The sequence below is a fragment of the Pinus tabuliformis genome, chromosome 4_2 (assembly GCF_031772625.1).
Source record: "Pinus tabuliformis cultivar Carrire ecotype Pingquan chromosome 4_2, CPIR1, whole genome shotgun sequence".
NCBI classification, from domain to species: domain Eukaryota; kingdom Viridiplantae; phylum Streptophyta; class Pinopsida; order Pinales; family Pinaceae; genus Pinus; species Pinus tabuliformis.
The window spans coordinates 774,589,107-774,607,620 of record NC_142304.1 but is presented as its reverse complement, the minus strand read 5'-3'; the positions used below and the strand labels follow the sequence as shown (position 1 = coordinate 774,607,620).

At 36.2% G+C, this 18,514-nt stretch overlaps 1 protein-coding gene across 1 annotated transcript in view; it reads right to left on the bottom strand.

Moving 5' to 3' along the window:
* Window positions 1–11,673: 11,673 nt before the first annotated feature.
* LOC149171934 (3-hydroxyisobutyryl-CoA hydrolase-like protein 5) overlaps window positions 11,674–18,514 on the bottom strand; it is a 227,365-nt gene continuing 220,524 nt past the window's right edge. Inside the window, exons 13-16 of the mRNA XM_089424157.1 lie at window positions 12,626–12,727; window positions 12,440–12,481; window positions 12,161–12,267; window positions 11,674–12,066 (exon numbers count right to left, since the gene is read on the bottom strand). Coding sequence (XP_089280283.1) covers window positions 12,027–12,066; window positions 12,161–12,267; window positions 12,440–12,481; window positions 12,626–12,727 — 291 coding nt within the window. The 3' untranslated portion in view covers window positions 11,674–12,026. The remainder of the gene's footprint in view (window positions 12,067–12,160; window positions 12,268–12,439; window positions 12,482–12,625; window positions 12,728–18,514) is intronic.

Here is an 18,514-nt window from a genome sequence, read left to right as displayed (position 1 = left end):
GAACACTCGCCAGTAGAAGATCCAACTATATCGAGTTCTCAAAGTTGGCCAACTCCTGCACCAAGGAAAGTGGCTCACCAGGGACCAAGTTCAACAAAAGTTTCCCCATCTCATGGAGGCACTCAATGCAATGGGGACCATTTCTTCCTAAGGGGGGAGGGTTTATCCAGGTGGATATTTATGGCCACACACCTATTCCACTTGGACCCCCATCGTTTCAGTTTCCTTAATTGTAGCACAAATTACTATTTTTGGTCATTTTTCGTGTCCTAAACTTCTACAGTCATTTTGAGGGGCTAAAAAATGTTTCTAAGGAAAACAAAGAGACTGAAAAAGTCACAAACTAGTTCATTAGTTTGTTTTCTGCCTCCTCTTTGAGATATTTGAAGCGAGGTATTATGATAGCCAAACAAAGATCATATGTCAAAGTTACAACCCCAGGAAGTTGATGTACCAAACCCAAACAACGACCACAACTTTGGTGCTTCATTTCCTAGGGTTAGGTTTTTGGATGTTTAGGGTTTTCCATTGTTTCTCAATAAAAATAGGCCTTTGTGTGTCATTGTAACATAGTTCAAAGGCATGTAGCCGCCACATCTCTTCTCAGAGACAAGCTACCATTGCTCGAGCTAGTTTATTTCCATTTCTGTATGTAAGCATATTTAAGTTCTTTGATATTAATGAAATGAAGTTTTATTTTTGCTGCATCTCTATGTTTATGTTTATATCTGTATTTTGTTGCGTTCTTGCATAAATCCAGATCAGGAGGCTTGGATAAAACCAAAGAAGAAAACAAAATCTTGTGACAAGGGTGGTCGATTTGAAAATTGTGGCTCAATTAAAAAATCAAGTTCCCTTCTCATTATTCTTCGATGGGGAAGGTCCAATTTGGATATTGGACTTGATCACTAAATTAAACCAATATTTCAAGAACTTTAGTGACTAAAGGTCTAGATTCAATGGTTTGGATAAATGGAAGAATCTATCTCATTAGGGGAGTTTCCATATCTAAAATGGGTCTCCTAAGGAAAATGATAAAATAGTAGTAAAAATAATAAATGGGAATTATGAATTTTTAAAAAAAGGAAAGAAAACTATATTTTAATTGTATTTTGGACGTATCTCCTTGTAGGTTTGATCAAATTCAAAATGTGGGAACTCATTGGATGCAGAATTAGATTCCACATCCAACAAGTATGCACTTTGCATGTTTTTTAGTAGACCCGCATTGAGAAAAAATAACAATTCATGAAAAAAACATGTTTCTTATCAAGAAACGTACTTTTTCATGTATTTCATTTTCTCTTGGTTTAGATCTATTCAAAATGTAAAGTGGGTACTCATTGGATACAGAATCTAATTTTGCATCCAATGAGTGCCCACAGTTGAAATTTCAGAAAACCTAAAATGAGATAATTCAAAAAGGCCATTTTCTTCCTTTCCCTCAAAAAATATGTACCAATGTGGATGAGATCATCATGTTGAATCCTATTGCTTCTTTTAAAGTTGATTCTTTTAGTACACTTTTTGAAGGTTTGGATACATTAAAGAATTTGAATTTCTAAGGTTTGACTCAAAGTTTGAAGAGAAGGAAAAATAAGAAAAATCATTAAGCACCATAAAAAAAATTGAAAAATTGGAATGATGATAGAAATGCTTGATTTCTCAAGGTATGTCTCCAAAATGGGACCAGGCTCGAAAAAGAGACGTAAAAGTTAGGGATTGATTAAAACAATTAGGGAAAATAAGTTCAAAGATAATAAGAATTCAAATTCTAAAAGAAACAACCACTCAAATGAAGAATAGAATGGGCCCAATGTTAAAGTTGGGCAAGGAGAATGTGGGTACAATGAAAATGGGGCTTAATTTGACAATTGGGCTTGAATTGGAAATTGGAGGGGTAAAGTTAGAGTAAGAAATATAAAGAAGAAATAATAATTGAAAGAGTTTGAATAGAAAATGATTGGATTCAAAAGAAAAGAAACATAAATTAAGAAGAGATAAATCAAACTAGGTAATTACAAAAAAAATAAAAAAAGATGAGGAAATGAGCTGATTTGTGAAATTAGAAGATCTTTTTTTTGAAAAGTAAACAAGTTTAAAATCTATTAAATGAAAATATTAACTCAACAAAGGAATGGAATTGAGTCATAATTAAGAGAGTGAAACATGGAGGCTCATCGAATTTATTCATTTCAAAATAACTAAAAGAAACCAAGCTACAAAGGAAATGGGGAAATAAGATCAATATAAATCCTAAAAAGATGAAAGATGTGGCAACAAGCTTTGCTTAAAACTTACGGGGGTTGTTGAGAGCACAACAATACCATATAATTTATTTGTCAAGTTCTCTCGTATCTCCTCTCTCTTTAGTGGTTGGTGATTCATTATGAGATAAGATCTATTAGAGTTTATTACCATTTTCATCTTTATGTATTTTAACCATTGCAATATTGAATGATACAAGAAGTTTTTCATTACAAGTATAAAAATTACCAAGCTTATTTGTGGTGTTGTGATCAAATGTTATTTTCAATGCTTTTATTCTTGGATTCAACATATGGCATATTTTCATCAATTTGTCTTGGCATGATCTTCTTTATTCTTGCATTATGTATTTAATCATTTTTACCTATAGTGTTTTTGGTGGAAAAATGTTGTAATGTCTTTATAGTAGTAGGAAATTCAAGTTCTCTATAGGACTAATAACATAATGTGAGATAACATCATTTTCAGTATGATTTCATAATGTGCTTAGAGTGGGGAATACTGGGAGCTTTCTAAAGAAATCTCAAAAAGTCCCCACATTTTGCAAATAATAGGGTGGGTATGGTTTGAAACTTCAACAATCCCTGATGAAGTTCACACTCGTGTTGAAAAATTTCCTAGTAGTAGGAAAGTCCTTGAAATTTCAAATCATCTAGAATTGTTGGTCTAAAGGATGGGGCCCTCATACAACATAACAACATATTAAATGAGAAAGAATAAGATAGAAGTTTGAAGATAAAGAGTTTAATGGGTCATTTTTATTAGGTTTAAGTTGAATAATGTCACATACTTTTACTTTACATATTGGGTGATCCACTTTTTTTTTTCACCTGAAGAAATCACACTTGGAGCATTACATATTACTTCTCGAGATTGGGCCACAAGACCCATGGGGACCAAACCTCCCCACCTAACCATTGGGTGATCCACCTATAGACAATCCTTCTCCCAATTTTATATTCTCTAGTTCAATTACAAAGTGAGCATTGACTTTGTAGTTGAGCTTTTGGATTGGAGGAATATACAAGTGAGATAAGCTCAAGGCCTATTACCTCAAGGCTCAACTACAAAGTGGACATTGACTTTGTATTTTATCCCTCCCATTGGAGAAATACGTAATTGGGATAAGCTCAAGGCATATTACCTCACTACTCTAATGTAACAAATTGAGTGAAGGCTTTTGAGGGTGATATTTTCATTGCCTTAATATACATTTTTGTCCTTTGCTTTACATAAAATTTATGGTGGATCCCAATCACATATGACACCAATCTGGTGGGTTGGTAGTGGAGACATTGTAGACACCTCTTTGTAGTATTATCATCATTGTTCTTGTTTGTGCTTGATGGAAATTTCAACACATTGGACTATTTCATCCATATGAATGGTAGAAATAAGGGTCCAATAGGATACACAAGAAGAAGACCCTAATCACCTATTTGCACTAAAGGACATTGAGCAAAATATCTCTGAGCTTACAAAAAGTATTAATGAGAATACTTGAAGTCTTGGGGAGACTAGAGCCACTACTAAGGATGAAGACTTTGTAGAAGACGTGGCCTTTGCACTTAAGTTATTTTCATGTGCTTATGTTAGATGCATTGTCAGTGTTAAAAAATGTCTTTGGCATATTAACAAAAATAAGTGAAAGAGGGCCATACAGTGACAACAAGGCCTACAAATATATAGGGTAGACACTATAACTATCAAGGATTCACATCTGTTTTGCTAGCATGTCAACCTTGACATGGTTGCATTTTTTTTGTTTTTGGGTTTGACTACTGCAAGTTAGGACTTTTGTTGCCTTGCAAAATAAAATTATCGAATTTCAGTAGCACTAACGAAGTTTGACTAATTTCAGTTTTTTGGGGGGGTCTTTTCCCCTTTCATTACTTAATGACTTCTTGAGAGAGTAATTTGAGAGAGAGCATATTGTGCCTATGATAGTTGGAGATTTCTTTGTTGGATCATGACTGTACCTATCCCATCAAGTTGAGGACAATTGTACTTGGATAGTTCTTTCTTATTCAAACCTGTTAAGGACTTTTTTCTCTCTACAACCCTTGGTAATAAAGGTAATCAAGCAATTCTTTGACGATTATCTCTTGTTCTTTACATGTAATCATTTTTATAATTTTCATAGCCCCTCCTTGCTTTTATTTTATTTTTTATAGAAATTAAGCAATAGAAATTTGATCTTTATTCCACCCTACTCACTTTCTTATTTTCATCTTCTAAACTCCATAACAGATTGGTCTATTCATTTTAGTCATTTAATTATTTAGATAAAAGCAAAACCACTTCCTTATCTAATAATTTGTCTATCATAAACATCTTAAGTCATATTTATTCAATTTCCTCTTAGACTACAACAAGCTTAACCGATTGGTAATTTCACTCTTAATGCAGAAATAGACTGATTGGTAATTTCACTCTTAATGCAGAAATAGAGAGAACTTTTGTTTTTCTTAATTTCCATGCATTGAAAAGGTCTAAAAATGTAAAAAAGTCATTAAAAAAGAAAAAAGTAAAAACAACATTTAATTTAACAAAGAAAACCTTAAGACATTCAAATGAGCTCGTTGTAATTCCTTTTTTATACTTGAATTTATGAGTTTTTTTACTTATACTTGCATTGGGACCTGTGCCAATAATTCAAATCAAATTTCTACATCATTTTCCGTGTAAAATTCTAGCACTTACAAAAATTTTAGTTTTTTTTTTTTTAAATAAATAATTGTGCATTTTTAAGGATATCCCCCTAAGTTAGGAAGAAATAACTTCAAAGTGGGGAAGAAAATGAGATGACGATGTTTAGTTCCTAGTGTTTTTGGACTTCCTTTAGCTTTTTCCAGATAGAAAATTTTGGGTGATCTCTCTCTACACACACACACACACACACTTGTTAATTTTTAACATTAAGTTTATATTATAGGTTTTTTTTTAATAGTTTTACCATTTTGATTTATAAGCATGAATATTGCACATCTCGGTTGTAGAATGTACCTCACCTCTCTCAACACAATTATGCTAATTACAGAAATAAAATTTCAAAAATCAAGTCTTGTCCAGGTGACCATGACCCTTATGCCAATGTGGTGACATCATAAAAAATTCAAATCCCACCGAGATTCAAATCTATCTCAACTAAGGGTTGAAGAGCTTGTAGATTAGTGGCAAAAGTAGAGCAAGCAAAAATGATGTACAATATGATGACCGTGTCCCTATAGTTAATGGGATGGCAACAAAATTTTCAAATGACTAGAAGACATTTAACAACGACAAGCATCCTCCCCTTGTGTTTGACTTTCAAGTTGTATACCAAAATCACAATACCTCACTTTTATGGTTTGGTTGAAGGAGATAAATTTGGTGCATGGATTAGGAGTCTCGAGGCATATTCCAAGGCCTAATAGAAAATCAACAATTTTCAAAAGATCATGCTTTCCGAATTCCATATGAATGACCAAGTACTCTTAAGATGGCATTCACATGCTCACTCATTGGTGCAACAAATCAACCACCTAATCAACAAAGAAATGACAATTTGTAAGTGGTTATACTCCCTTAAATACAAGGATGCCATATTAAAACATTGATTGCAATTTCGATAGCTACCAAGACAATATGTACAACAATATCCTAATCAACTCAATTGGTTATCCATCAAACTAAGGAACTAGATGTTAAAGAAAATCTTTACGTTGAATTTATTTTGGATTTATTTATATGTTTAAGAAATGAATTAGGAGTCCAACATCCCATCTTGAACAAGTTGGACTATTTTTCTTTGAAATTCAAAGTTAAGCAACACAAGGGACCAAATAATTTTGCTTCCCTAAGCAATGAGAAGATACGTATTGAGGCTATCATAAGATGTTTTTCCATTCAAATGATGATTTTTTCACCCTTCAAGCAAATCATGCCCAACCGTCATTGCAGAACAATAACAAGAGACTAGAGACACTCAAATAGACATTAGAAATTCCAACTCCTTAAATCCTCAACTAGTTGTAATGCCTTTTTTTTGCATACAATAGAGATGCTAGTTTTAGACATAATTGCCCAATCAAGAACAATATAGCCTAATGGATCATATATAATGACAACCAAAAGAACCTCATTTTAGTGTTTGGCTGATGAACTACAACTACAACCACTATCTTTCCCAACGCTTGTAAACTTAGATGGGTCAAGATGTAGGAATACCATACATTGGTTACAAACAAGTATTATGTTACTTTTCCCATAGAGCATTTCATTTATACTATAGAATTTGATGTTACACCATCACATTGTTGCAATCATTTTCTTGGAAATCCATACCAATATAAGCACAAGTTAGTCCTCTATGAGATTTATTTTTTAAGATCAGGAGGAATTGATGCTCTGTGTATTATAAGACCTATTGACTACACAAGAAGGGCACAGATTATAAGATTACATCATCTCCCCTCAACCCCTTTCATTTTGGTAGGACAACAGTTAAACAAGTTAGATTACGTAAGTTTATGGCTTATGTCATTTGACAAGCAAAGATTAAAATCTAGATAACTTATGTCTTACTTAAATGAAATCCCTCTTATGTATACACTTTGGACTTTAAAGAACCTAAAGGGTCCCATCCCTTACAAGCCATACAACATTTAACTAATCTCATTCTTCTAAGAAAGCGTCCATGCACCCAAATCTCTACACTTGCACACCAAACTTTCAAGGGAAATACTTACCATGCATTATGTGCTTTGATAATCACACCCAAAATTTATCATATTTGATACCACTTACATATTAAGAAAACCCAAAAACCACTTAAGTCAACAAATATGACACAAGATGGCAAGAACAAAGTCAATCAAATATGTGAGTAAATGCTAATCAAAATCTTCTTCGTATACTAGATGTAAGCCTCCAACCAATGAAAACATGTCATGTCACCATGTTGAACACATCCATCAATAATTACTAGGTAGTTCCATCAATAAGAACCAGAGCATCACACATCATCATCGCTCAACCCCTTGGGAGGATAGAGATATCATACATATGTGCAAGGAGTAATACAATGATACTAATATAAGTCATATGAAGGAGCAAGCATCATCATCAAATATCCACTAGCATGTTGATCTGTCAATAAAAGACATGCAACCATGAAGAGAGGACTAAGCTATGACAATCCACCATAAAGGAGAAATGGCTCTCCTCTAATCCAAAGTACTCAAGCAACCCAATTGAAGTGGCATCCTCATGAAGCTACCATCCTACAATTCCATGTAATGTGTGATGAAATCCTCATGTTATATGAGGGGTAATAGTCCATGTTGCTCACCTTAAAACAATCATCTCACATTTTTAGGCTCGTGTTTGAAGGTACCTTACTTGATTTCTGCCCTCGAAATAGTAGACAAAAGCAGATCACCAATTAAAGTTCTACCCAAGTAAAGTTCTTCCAATGAGTAGCAACATCCCTAACTCCAATAGAAATTGAAGACAATTTTCCTTTAAGGAGGGAGGAAATGGTGAGAATTTATGAAAATTAATCTTGAAGGCCAGCTTTACTATAATTGTACTTTCATTTGTATGCATGCTATTTGAACCTCTTGTTGTATCACAATAGTAAATAATATATTATATTTCTCACTTGACTTGGTTAGTGGTTTCAAGTCCATTATATTGGGAAGAACAACATTTTGTAGCATGGTTTGTTTATATGCTTTTGTAACATGGTTTGTCTGTATGCTTATGCTTGTTCAAAAGCATGTAATGTAGTTTAGCTATTGATCGCACCCCTTACATTTGTTATCTCTCATTTGATTTCTCATGGCTCTTTGTTTTTTGCTTGTGTGGTCACTTCACAATAGGAATAAAGACAAGTTTACAAAGTAGTCATTAGTCTTAAGCTAGAGTTGTTCAACTTAATCTAATTAGGAAGAATGAAGAGCCCTTCTATTAAAGTAAATTGTGTCAATTGCATTTTTGATGTATGGTTAATGAAAAGTTCCCATATTTAGAAGTTGATGGGGACCATCAATCTCAAATGATGAAGACCCAAAGCAAAGAGTCCCAAGTGATCCCCAACTATTGATATGATCCATAATACTACACCCAAAAATACAATGTTTTTGCTACTTGACTTCCCACTGCTTCCCTGAAGAGAACCTTCTCAGTGACCATGCTCACTAAATACTTCCGTTGACTGGTTTTTATTCCCAAAGAGAGAGAGAGAGAGAGAGAGAGAGAGAGAGAGAGTAGCCTTCCACAATGTTGATTGGTCTGTTCATTTAACAACACCTTTCAAAGGATGGCTTGTCCAAGATACAAAGTAACAAGGTTTTGTTTCATATAAACATAATCATTATGAGAATGTACATGTAGTGGAAAAATTATGTCAATCAATTGAGATATGGTATGGTATAGAATGTCGGCTTAAGTAACACAAACATTGGTGAGAATCTAATGCCTTGAAAACCTAAGGGTTTCTCCACAAGCTTAATCCACGAAGGATGAGTAACGACCTAAGATCAAGCTCAAAGGCGAAGTCAATGGACAATAGGTGAATACTCATGTACTACTCCTTGTTGATCCCAAGGGATGCCTGGGTTGGAGAAGGCTCAATTAGTCAAAAGATGGTTATCAATTCAAGGATTTAAGGTGACCCTACTTTTTCCATGGGAAGAAAGGGTAGAGAAAATGCCTCAAGTGAATGTCTCAGTAATTAACAAAGACCCAAAGAGGTCAGAACACCAAACAAGCAAGGGGCAAGGGAGGGTGTACGAGTGCAAAACATGAATGGATCAAAAGGAATATAAAGCAACCAATGAGTGTTATGGTGGTTAAGTTTCAATAAATTAGAATAGTAAAGAGCTTAGTCCAATGACTTCACATTTTATTTTGTATATATGTACATAATACATAAAAATATATCTTTGTTGAGAGGGGTGGGTTGTGCTCATATCCTCAATCTACCACTTTCTTTACTACACTTTTAATATTGGATAGATTAGCTAAAGCTAAGATCGCAATAATCCTTAACCCAAAAATAATTAGAGGAAATTTCAGCCTAAAATTGGCCTCCTAAGGAAAAATAATAAAATAAGAGCCATCAATTTTAGAGGGAAAAGAACAAAACTACCTTTTTTACTTGTATTTTTTGCTTATCTCCTTATTGATTTATCCAAATTTCAAATGTAGACATTTGTTGGAAGTGGAATTAAATTCCACATCTAACGAATACCCATTATCCATACTTTTGAAAAGACCCACATTGATAAAAAAAAAGAAGATACATTAAAAAATCGTGTTGAACACGCTTTTTTAATGTATCTTCAATTTTTGTCAATGTGGGTCTTCTCAAAAGTATGCATAATGGGTACTCGTTGAATGTGGAATTTAATTCCTCATCGAACGAGTGTCTACACTTGAAATTTGGGTAAACTTATAAGGAGATAAGCCAAATATACAAGTAAAAAAATTGTTTTTCTTCTTTTCCCTCCAAACTATTTACATGTACTCCTCTTTAAATTTAAAGGATTTGGATTGGTTTACATATTATAACATGGAAATTACGTGAAAATTTCATAGGCACTTTTACGCTGAAATCTCCTCTAATGCTACGATTGATGTCATTATCTTCTAATGAAATGATCTCTTATTACTTGGCATGAGTTGCATACATGTTTGATTCAATGTGAACAAATCTTTTAAAGTGTGAAAGGTAAGGTGTAAATGTAGTTAACTACTTCACAAGAGTTGCACTGTCACATCATTCCGTAGGTTAATCATTATAAAGATGTGTATGGTCTAGAGAATGCAAGCATGCTGCAGTGCATCAAAAAAGCATGGAGGGATTGATAAACTTTGCATCTGATTAAGCAGTTGATTCACCATTAGAAGTTGTGAAGCACATGACCACACGGGTCACATAGTTAAGATTAAAGTGAATCAATTCTTGTGCCATCTTCTTAGGGCCTTCGAGCAATAGATATGGTGAGCAATACATCCAAGGCACGAGTCAAATCCAGTTTCGAATCAATGCATTATGCAACATTAGAGGGCCTTATATGAACATATCAACTTAGTAATAAAATCTAGACCAGATTATAATTTGGAAATGATTAGAGGCACAAGCTTTGATAAAATGACGTATCAGAGCTTAATCCTGGTAGTATAATTGTTCACTCGTAAGAAAATCTAGGATATCCTTCCTTTGGACGGGGTGTAGCTCTTATAGTTCAATTGAAAGCCTCTATTCTCTGGCTATATATGCAACAATGTATTCTGTTACTACTGAATGTAATTCAGTCGAATTTATCCCATCATTACCTTGCTTATTATAAAGTAGCCTTTGTATGGGCCATTGTTTGTTAAAAATGAAATTCACAATTCTTTTACACACTGTTCCTGTTCTAAAGCATATGTTCTTGGTCCTCTTCATCGGTCCTCGCACACCATTACACTAGTGTCTACTTTAGTAGAAGAAACACTTAATGGCTAGAGGGTAATGGCTTGAATTCTGTAAAAGTAGATTATGCATTGTATATTGATGAAAATTTACTTTCTAAAGGGAAACGAACCTTAAAATAAATTCATATAGTACTCCATCATGTATGAAGGGACTGATAAAGAGAAACGGACCTTAAAATAAATCCATATAGTGTTCCATCATATACGAAGGGACTGATAACTTTGACTTTTGGAGAATTTGCAATTCATTAACGCATGATTATTTTCGAGTTAATAATTTTCTGAGATCATATGTTATTAATCTTATTTTTGGAAGGTGTTTCAAGAAACACACCCTTCAGCTTAGACGCCGGGTATGAGGGGTAACTTGCACTTAGTCTCATCCTTTTTTAACCACATCATTTGGGTAGAGCTCGAACTACGAGAAGAATAGAACCTTGGTGAATGGTTTAATACTCTGTCTATGTCACCAGTCGACCAAGACCCCTGGTGGCAAGTCAAATATATTAAACACGCATTCTTTCCATAAGATAATGATACACCAATCACTCCTTTTTAAGTTGAAAATGTACATATATTTTTTATTTTAGATTTTATTCAACTATTCTCATAGTTATTTCAATTTTCCCAAGGTTGGATATTTAAAAACTTGCAGATTTGGAGTCCACGAAAACTCAACCTTTTTGGAGAGACTATTACAAAGATCTTCACCCATAGGATGTCACAGAGTAGAATAATAATCGATGTCAGTCTGCAACCAAAATATACATTGGTTTGGACTGAATTCTTCTATGCATGTTCTGCTAGTAGTTTTCTTGTGTTTTTCTGCTTTAATATTTTGACTACACACAAATCCTTGTGCAACATTTGATGGAAGGGAATAAAGAACAAGTATGACCATTTTTCTGTAGCGAATGACAAGATAAATAGAAATGTAAATAAGTATAATATACTAAACTCTTTATATCAATGGTAATGTGGTCAAAGAGCCAGTGTTTCAACTGTCTAAAGAGGTTCTTTAATAGTTGAATATTTTTTTCTTTTAATAAATACGTCTTATAGAATCTCTTTGACTAAACGGCTGTGGTATGAGGGGCAAATCTATGCCATCAAAGTCACCCAGGACTTGCACCTGCACCTGGCCCAAGGGAGTGTGGTCTAGTGACAAGCAGCATGGTGATGAAATATTTGATTTCTTAGAAGCCAATGATCACTTTTCTCCAAGTCGTAAGTAGAATTTGCATTATCCTTTTTCCTTATTCTGATCCATATACAGTAGAACTAGCCGCCTCCTATTTTTTGTAACCTGAACTTTCATATTTTCCTTCCCACCTGCAATACAAATACAGTGAAATCTCCCTGGTCAAAAACAGTAATTATAAGACTAAGTGAAATATGGGGCAACACCTAAGAAAAAGACTTCAACCTTGATATTTTGTTCTCTGCTGGTAGCTGTAATTCAAACTCCTCATTGAATGGTTTGAAGACCAAGTTTAGCTTCTCGTTTGTGACTTCATCCAAAGGAGGATTCCACTGCCAATTTTTGAAAAGAATACAGGAAATTGTATAAGCTATATGTAAGTACGGTGAGTGCAGAACACTTTCATGTATTTGGCAATTCTAAAATGATAATTAATAGTTGACATTGTTTTGGTAGACATGATATAGTGGCAAAGGAAAAGCCAATAGTCACAATAGTGCAAACCTTCGGAGAGTTATCTTTTTCAATCATTATAGCTCGGATACCCTTCAGAAACATCCTCAAAAAGAGACATATATGTCAGATACAAAATGTAACTGATTCACAATCAATCTCATTTATTTTGAAGCAATGAAAATAAAAATTTAGCATTGGCAATTGAGAAAAAGATCCAAATCATTCTAATCTTACCTCATACATATCATTGGATATTACACCCCTCAGTGTATTTATTGTGACTCGGAACTCCTTTTTAAGGCATTCAGATAGTGTTTGATTGCACCCTTGTCGGATCTGAAGATTTTTTTGTAAATTGTGATCAGATATGATGTAATGAGCAACGAATGACCATAATAGTACATCAGTGGGACTTAGAATACAACCAGTGCAAATACATGATGGGAATGCAAAATCAACTCTCATCAGCAATCTACAAAATGCAAGAAATAAATAGCTAGACAATAGTAATAAAAAAAAGCAGACACAAAACCCTTTTTGAACATAAAATAAACATAAAAGGATAGAACACATATGCAAACCATCATGATTCACAGAGTTGGATGCAGGATCAGTTCTATGAACATGCTAAACCTGTTAGAAACTCTTAACAAAGCCACCAACATACAAGGGAACTCAAAAGCAATTCAGGGCAACTTAAGAGTTACACTAGTCTGTAGCAAGTGATAAGCTGCAAGGTATAACATTCTCTTAGAATTTGTACATGCTGAATATGGTCATGATATTCTAAATTACTGGAAGGTCATTCAAGGAATTAGAGAGGGGTTATTGACTAGTTTGATTGGAGAAGTTCTGAAGTTGATTTGATGGATTTTGTGAGCAGGACCAACCTCGGGATGTGTGGGATCAAATGTGGGGTTGATTTGTTGGCTGACGATGGAGCAAAATACATGGAACAATAAATGCGTTGTGTCATATTGCAAAGATCATAGGCTAATCATCACTATCGTTAGTGTCAGAAGTTAGCAGGAGGGAGAATATGGGCTTTGGGAGAGCAACATATTTCTAATTAATGCAAAAAATATTTGCATATAATTCTTGGGGATTAGAATCTGGTCTATGAGAATTCGGCATTTAATGTGATTTCATTTCCTGTTCATTATGATATTGGATACTCTGAAATCCGTAAATTTGAGTAATTGCAATTCAAATTGGAATAAAACATTTTTGGTTGTGTTGCCAAAGTATTGGCCATCCACTGTCCAGCGAAGAGATTTGTTGTAGTGGTTAGAGGTTGAAGAAAGTTCTAATGGTATGATAGAGTTCCACATATATGGCGGCTCTGCAATTGATATTTTTTCATAATGAAGTTGGAACTGGGAACAAAAAGCAACATGTCCGAGCCTGCGAAGTGATTTTTTTTGCATGGAAAGTTACCAATTCTGATGAAAAGTTTTTGGAGTTTGCAACTACCTTGCAAGGATTCTATTGAGATAGCATAGCTAGAAGAATGATATTTAACCTTATACTTCTTTGGATGATGCTATTTAGTACTTCCTTGCAGAGTTTTCATGTTCAAAGGTTCTAAAGCTGTATTTTAGGAGTTGCGTACTATAATGATGAACTGAAGAAAACAAATCTACAATATGATCAACGTGTTGAATATTTGATTAAACAAGTTGTGTATTTTCACCTAGAAGTAGAAAAGGATCACTTATCCACAGATCTTCTATAACATTTGGAGCAACTTTTGCAATATATAGATCCTGGTACATACAATCAAGTGGTTGATAAAGCAACCCAGTTTTATAGATAGTCTGTCCAAAATACTTTGGGCTACTTCGAACAGAATCATACCTAAATAGAGAAGTTCAACATGTAATTGTTTACCATGCAACCAAAATCATTTGAAAATAAACAACATTTTTTCCAGGATGGTGAGGAAATTGGAAACTATCGAGAAAGGAAGAAGATTAAGACAACTGGTAATTTTGTTCTACCAATTATACTTGGGGTCACGCACAAGTAAACTGGTGGTTGATTCCCTATTTAAGGCAATTTGGGATTCAACTAGGATAGGGTCTGCAGAAATGTTATTACAAAGAGTGGGTTACTGCAGTTCTCTAATCTATAATGTAATGCCCCAGTCACATGTGAAAATTCAGAAACCTGAATCCTATTGCAGCAACTGGAAATTATTCACCTAATTATTATTTTTAATTAACAATTTATTTACTATTTCCAGCAAATACTGAATAACTCACACTGCAACCTACACAAATAAAACTGCAGAGGAATAAACACTGGAAGAAATGCTAGTACACACACATAAATTTACACAGTTATTTTTGGACCAATGTCCCCAGAAAAACCCAACTTGGGAAAACCAGTGCAACAGTGAGGGTTTTATTTATTATGCAGCAGTGAAATCTGAGTACATCTATGGATGCCCAACTGGCAATCCAAACAGAAAGAAAATTTGAGTAAAATACTGAAGGGAATTACCCTTCTCCCATAGGCAATCTCTGGCTGGACTTTCCCTATCAAAACTCAGCCTCCTGGAGCACTATGTGAGCCTCTACATTGCTCTACGTAGTTGGTTGGATGACTTTCTCTAGACTGGGCTCAGATGAAGTCGTTCTACCTTTGGAAGCTGAGAAAATCGTCTTTCCGGCCCTCTGGGACTCCTTCCCGGCCTCTGGAACTGAGAACGAATTTTTCTCTTCACCAAATTGATCTGCCTGACTGAAGCACTGCACAATCACTCATTGCTGCTTCTTTGGGATAATTCGACTCACTTGTCGGTGCTTCCCCGAATGTGGAAAATCTTTCCTTTGGCTCACTGTCCCTGCCCCTCAATCACTGGTTCGACCTCACTGGCTCTCTCTCTAGCAACTAATTCCTGCTACTCTGGAAATCGATCTGCTCATGAAATCAAACCGCTGAAGTGATTTCTCCAAGCCCCATCGACTTCTTCTTATAATCCTCTGTTGAGACTTCAACGACCAAGATTAGATCTTAACCGATGGTTAGGATTAATTTGAAGTCAATCTGTGAGAGCTTTTATAACATTCACACCTTAACTTAATTAATTCTGATTAATTAGTCATATTCTCTGAGTTTAGACTTGGGAAATATTTAAACACTAACTAATAATCTAATTAAGTCATTTCTAGGTGGAATTTCCAGAAATGATTTCTGGGTTTTGGAGATCTCATGCATTCTAGCCTCTCCACAAAATTACAAGGCTAGAACAATCTGATGCTACAAAAACTAACACTCCCTCTTAGCGAGGAATGTGTTCTAGCGTTGATGCCGCCTGTAGCAACACCCTATCTCTGCATCATCTCCTGTCACGCTGCTAATGTCTGGCTGCTGCTGCCCACCAACTACTACACAACTTTGATATTTGTGGCATTTGTGCTGCTGCTGACTCGGCTAAACTACTGTCAACACTGCAACTCCCTCTTCATTTGTTGTTGTTGCAATTGAAAAGCATCCTAAATACTAAATCAACTGTGATCAGTATGATGCATCTGTCACCCGAGTCTCTGATTGCTACTAGTATCTGCATTGTCACTGAGGCATCTGCGTTGCTACTGACTCAGCACTGTGCCAACTGCACTGTTGCCAACTCTGCACTACGCTCCCTAGCATTTGACTGCAACTAGACTTTGCACTGTCACTCTGGCATCAGATTGCATCTACTGCCACTGATCCATCCTGCTACTGAATACTGTGGGTTCCCGTAGCAGGGTACTGATCCAAGAGGTGGAGCTCCTAAGGGATCTTGCCTATTTGTAGCTCTCTAGGGCTACAAAACCAAGTCACCCCACTTCACTCCTTGGGGTATGTCACCAAACATGGCGAAGTCTTCCTCTAGCCTGGAGGACAGCCTATCGATCTCTGCTGATACTACCTATTGGTCTTGCTTCTCCTCTTTGTCCTTCTTCTTGATAGGACACTGGGTATTGTAGTGACTGAGCTCACCACATCTGAAGCATTTGACCTTTGACAGGTCCTTCTTCTTCTTCCTCTGCTCCCCCTGTCCCTGATTGGGACCCTTAGATGCGAGGGCCACATTCTCCTCCTCCTTCACCTGCTTTTGTCCGCTGTTGCTACCACTGATGGAGCTCTTTAGAAGAGCTCGCCTCAGTTCCTCCTACTGCAAGTCAAGCGACATCCTATCCCACTCTGGTAGCTTGTCTTTGCCCAATATGCTTTGGACAAAGACTTGCCACTCCTCACAGACAATGTTGAGTGCCAATCTCACAAGCTCTATGGGTTGAGGCGCTACTCCAACAACTGACAATTGATCTCGGACCTCCTGAATCCTGTTGAGGAAGGGGTCTATGCCTTCCCCCTTCTGCATCGGGATGAGCCTCAACTTCTCCTCTAAGTACATCTTCCGCTGCTCGAAAGTTCCCTGGTACAGTGTAGAAAGTGTATCCCACATATCCTTGGCAGTATCTTTGCCAGCTATGTGAGAAACAATGTGATCCCAAACTCCGTCTAGGATCAACCTCTTTGCCCACGCCATCTCCTTTCTGTACTCCTTCACAGCTGATCTGCATCTTGGGGCACAACTACCACTGCATCTATGTATGTCTCCAATCCAAACTCATCCAAGGAAGGACATCCTTGCCTTCCAGATGACATAGTTGGAAGCACCGTCCAACCTGTCCTGATCTCGAAGCCCAGCAGTGGCTATCTCAAATAATGTCGAAAATCTCCTCTTCCTTTCTGCTCAGTTGCTGCTTAGCTATTCGCACTCCCTTCTGGAGTGAGAAACTCTACACACAACGACTGCTGATCTACAAGGGAATTCAAACTTCTTAAGACTAGAAGTTCCTTGAGGAAAATTTTCCTTCAGTGTGTGCTCTTCTTCCACCCAATGCTAGCTTTTCTCTAGCAAATTGTTGCAATAACTACTGCGTCCAATTAGAGATCTTCTCTACAAAAATATTGGGCTAATCCCTCTGCCTCCAAAATCCCTAGATTTGGAGAGATCAATTTTTTCTGCCTCACATTCAGAAAAATCGAATCTCCTCAAGAAATTCGACCTCTTGGCCAAGATGACTACACTGCCCTGTCGGGTTTCGATCTGTTGTCCACACTAAACAACGAAACTCCCTCTTCCTTCGCTACTGAGCTCTTTAGCTGATCATCTGCCCTCTGATACCATGTGAAAATTCGGAAACCTGAATCCTATTGCAGCAACTGGAAATTATTCACCTAATTGTTATTTTTAATTAATAATTTATTTGTTGTTTCCTATAGCAAATACTGAATAATTCACACTGCAACCTACATGAATAAAACAACGAAAGAATAAACACTAGAAGAAATGCTAACAAACACAAATTCACACAGTTATTTTTGGATCAATGTCCTCGGAAAAACCCAACTTGGGAAAACCGGTGCAGCAGTAAGGATTTTTTTTCTGAATTTAGGCTTCTGTGATCCATAATGAATTAAGAAAAGTCTTTCAGTAGAAATCACATAAGAGAAATTTTTGGCCGGCGTGTTTCGAACCAACAAGTGTGGTTCATCATCAGGACCAGATGAAGAAGCAGACCATGGCAAAGGCTTAAATAGAGAGTAAGGGTTTTATTTATTATGCAACAGTGAAATCTGAGTACATCTATGGATGCCCATTTGGCAATCCAAACAGCAAGAAAAGATGAGTAAAATACAAAAGGGAATTACCCTTCTCCCACAGGAAATCTCTGGCTGGACTTTCCCTATCAAAACTCAGCCTCATGGAGCACTGCATCAGCCTCTGCACTGCTTTGCGTAGCTAGCTAGACGACTTGCTTTGGATTGGGCTCAGATGAAGTCGTTTGGTGTCTGAAAGCTGAGAAAATCGCCTCTCCGACCCATGGGACTCCTTCCCGACCTCTGGAACTGAGAACGATTTTTTCTCTTCACCAAATCAATCTGCCTGACTGAAGCACTGCGCAGTCCCTCAGCGTTGCTTCAATGGGATAATTCGAGTCACTTGCTGTTGCCTTCCCGAATCTGGAAAATCTTTCCTCCGGCTCATTGTCCGTGCCCCTCAATCATTGCTTCGATCTCACTGGCTCTCTCTCTGGCAACTGATTCCTGCTACTCTGGAAATTG